General features: G+C 41.6%; 1 protein-coding gene across 1 annotated transcript; it reads left to right on the top strand.

Annotated features, from left to right (window-relative positions):
• Nucleotides 1-2,345: 2,345 nt before the first annotated feature.
• LOC127218726 (olfactory receptor 2Y1-like) lies at nucleotides 2,346-3,305 on the top strand. The gene has a single exon (XM_051179719.1). It carries the CDS (start codon nucleotides 2,346-2,348, stop codon nucleotides 3,303-3,305), a length of 960 nt encoding a protein of 319 aa, XP_051035676.1.
• The last annotated feature ends 480 nt before the right edge of the window (nucleotides 3,306-3,785 follow it).

Here is a 3,785-nt window from a genome sequence, read left to right as displayed (position 1 = left end):
AATCCCCTAAAGAAAGAAATAGGGGCTAGAGATACAGAGGAAAGTCTATGTGTGAAGAAATAAGGCCAAGTGCTCATTAAATAAATGCAGTGGGACTCTAGTAGAGTTATCATATCTAGGGTAACAGTGAATGTAATGGTTGTTTCTCACTGTATCTAGGGTAACACTATAATGTATTAGCATTTGTTGAAGGTACCTAGACATTGAAGAAATCAGAGTAGAGAACGGTGATTGTTTTCTATGATTTATTGAGTTGTTTTGCTGAAAGGGTTTTCCATGACTTTCATGGCTTTAGTCACAAGCACACTTAGAGGTCTTCAATTATTGGATACTGAAAACAGTAAGGACTGAGGTTGCAGGCAGTGATGATTTCCTTCAGAGAGCATATAGTGTGACTCAAAGGGGCTTTGGTATGAGGAACTTGTACCCCAAACAACCTTCGTGTACAATCAATAAATATGCTTCTGAACAGAGGTTTGCGGTTCACTTCACAGAAACTTTGTCCCTATGGCTAGAGTTCCTAAAATTACATTTGCATTACAGCCAAAGATAATCTTGAGCTCCTGAACCTCCAGCCCGTATCTCCCAAGGACAGTGAGAATAACTTGCTATGTCTGCCTAACTTTCATTACTTACCAATGATCATTTACAGCTCTTAGTTTTCTCTTGTCTCTTGATATATGAACTTTTCAGTTTTGCTAGTTTTTAAAATCCTGTTTTAAAACATTGCCTTAGAGTTGACTACACACACACACACACACACACACACACACACACACATATATATATATATGTACGTCTGTATGTATGTATGTATGTATAATTTTTTTTACAATTAACCCTCTATAACCATAGTCTATGCAGGGGTAATGTAATATCTTATAAAAACATTACTTGCATCATTAGTGTTTAATCAAGCTATAGTGACAGAATGCATATTTGTTATTATAATTTCAAAGTATTGTCTGGTATAGCAAAAGAGAACCAAATGGTCAGACTTCTGTGAATTTGGTCTGATTCATCCTCTGTCTCAAACTACAGACTCTATCTCAGAGACTAAGACAAGTTGGGAAGTAGAACAGCAAATAGTTCTACTTTCTCTTAATTTATTCAATATGTCTTTTATATCATGCATCTTGATCCCATCATTTCCCCATCCCTCTGCATACACTCTGCCCCTGCAACACCCCCCAGAAAAATATTTTAAGAAAAAAGTTTAAAAGGGGAAAAATATTTAAAAATCTTGTCATGGAAGCTGTAGAGTGACACAGTGAGTCATGCAGCAAAGCCCTTTGTCCATGTATCTTTACTTGCAAGTGTTCATTGCAAAGAGTCATTGGTCTGACTTGAGACCACCATCAATGCTGGGACCTCACTAAGACTCTTCTTGGATGTCTTGCTGTTGCCTTGAGAACACCAAATGTTAATGTTGCATCTTCCTTCCACATTAGATGTTGGAAATAGGTCCCACATTGCTGCTTACAGATCCTAATATTAATGCCATGAGGATGGCACTACATCATCTCTACACTCGGAGAAAGAAACATCAATTCCAGAGGACTGAGTGGCCTGTAAAAAGTCATAGAACAAATGGGCAGCAGGAATGGGGTTCACGAACTGGCCATAACTTGGTTAATCCAGTTATCTGCATGCTAGGAAGAGTGGAATTAAGGAAGACTTGATATCCTACCCAAGAGCTGTACAGGATAAGGGGTAACAGTGTCCCAGCATGAAGGGGAGAAGAGTTCACAGCACCACCCACAGCTGAGAAAGGAGCAACTAACAACTGATACTCTATCTGGAAACTCAGTTTTCAATACGGTACAGCCTTATTCCAGGCCATAGTGGCACATGTCTTTAATCCCAGCACCTAGGAGACAGAGGCAGGATTATCTCTGAGTTCAAGGCCAACCTGGTCTACAGAGTGAGTTCCAGAATAGTCTGAGCTATGTCTTGGAGAAAAACATCAGGGAGTGGTTATGGCCTCTAGGTCAACCATGCTCCAAAACTAAGCCCCATAACTATATACATATGGGCGTTGCAAATTCAACACAATGGGTTACCTTTTTAGAAGGAGAGAGGATATGAAGTTAGGAAAGGATGGAGGAAGGGGTGACTCTAAGAGGAGGTAGAGGTAGCAGTGCAAATAAATATGATAAAAATATTTTAGTGCGTGTATGAAATTCTTTGAGAATTAACAAGTATGTTTATACAGGCAGACCTGACAGAAATTAAAAGAATATTAACATCAATAAAACACATAGTTTTGGGGCACCTAAGGAACAGTAATTCATATTCTTCATAGGAAGCACTAAGTTCTCTTCTATTTGTACAGGTGGGGAACTATGGGAAGTTGGAACACCAGTTCAGAAGAGGGCTTCATTTTGCTCGGCTTCTCAGATTGGCCTCATTTAGAACCTGTCCTTTTTGCCTTCATTTCTATTTTCTACTCTCTGACTCTCTTTGGCAACACTGTGATCATCATTCTATCACAACTGGACCTTCGCCTGCACACACCCATGTACTACTTTCTCTGCCACCTCTCCTTCCTGGACCTCTGCTACACAGCCAGCACTGTGCCTCAGCTTCTGGTCAACCTCTCTGGACTCGACAGGACCATCAGCTTTGGAAGATGTGTGGCCCAACTCTTCATAATGCTCTCACTAGGAGGAATTGAGTGTGTACTTTTGGTGGTAATGGCAATAGACCGCTATGCCGCCGTGTGTTGCCCACTCCACTACACAGCCATTATGCACCCCCATCTCTGCAGGGCATTGGTTGTATTCTCCTGGGTTGGAGGACTCTTGAACTCTCTGATCCAGACAAGCCTCGTGATGGCCATGCCTCTCTGTGGACACCAGCTGAACCACTTCTTCTGTGAGCTGCCTGTTCTCCTGAAGATGGCCTGTGAGGACACAGGAGGAACAGAGGCCAATTTGTTTGTGGCCCGGGTCATTATCTTAGTCTGTCCTTTAGTCCTAATTCTAGGCTCCTATGCCCACATTGCCAGGGCAGTGCTGAACATCAAGTCAATGGCTGGTCGCAGAAAGGCTTTTGGGACATGTGCATCTCACCTCATTGTGGTTGTCCTGTTTTATGGCTCAGGCATCTCCACATATCTCCAACCTGTCCAGAGGTATTCAGAAGGTGAGGGGAAGTTTGTTGCTCTTTTTTATACAGTAGTCACCCCCATGCTCAACCCTCTGATTTATACCCTCAGGAACAAAGATGTGAAGGGGGCTTTGTGGAGGATACTAAGGAGAGGCACAGACTCTTCCTCCAGAAGAGGAAACAAAAACCAGTAATTAGGCTGATGCAAAAGTATTTAATGTTTACTACTAGATTACATTATTCGTAAGTGTGATTACATAATATATCACTTTAATTGTAACTCCTCATTGTTTTTGTTTGTTTGTTTGTTTGCTAATGGCATTACTTTTTATTTTGTAGTACCATTGAAATAATATTGAACATATTCCTTAGTGGTATCTCCCAGCTTAGAGACATCACGTTATCCCAGATCATCAGTTTGAGGCTTCATTTTCTAGAGTAGGATGGCATCAGTAATCACAAGGTTTTGCCTTGGGACTCAAGGCTGGGTGGTGACAGCTAACACTGGGATGATCCTAATGGTGTCCAGCCCAGGTTATTGTTCATACAAAGAGTGCTGGAATCAAGTTAAGAAGAGGTGTGCTGCCTTAATTCCACATTTCTGTTCTGGCCACTGTCACCTGAGGCTGGTTACAGTGGACTTGGGCTGTGGGTTTACATCAGCAGCACACAGC

Source organism: Phodopus roborovskii, unplaced genomic scaffold (genome assembly GCF_943737965.1).
Source record: "Phodopus roborovskii unplaced genomic scaffold, PHOROB, whole genome shotgun sequence".
NCBI classification, from domain to species: Eukaryota; Metazoa; Chordata; class Mammalia; order Rodentia; family Cricetidae; genus Phodopus; species Phodopus roborovskii.
This window is presented reverse-complemented; position numbering and strand designations above follow the sequence as displayed.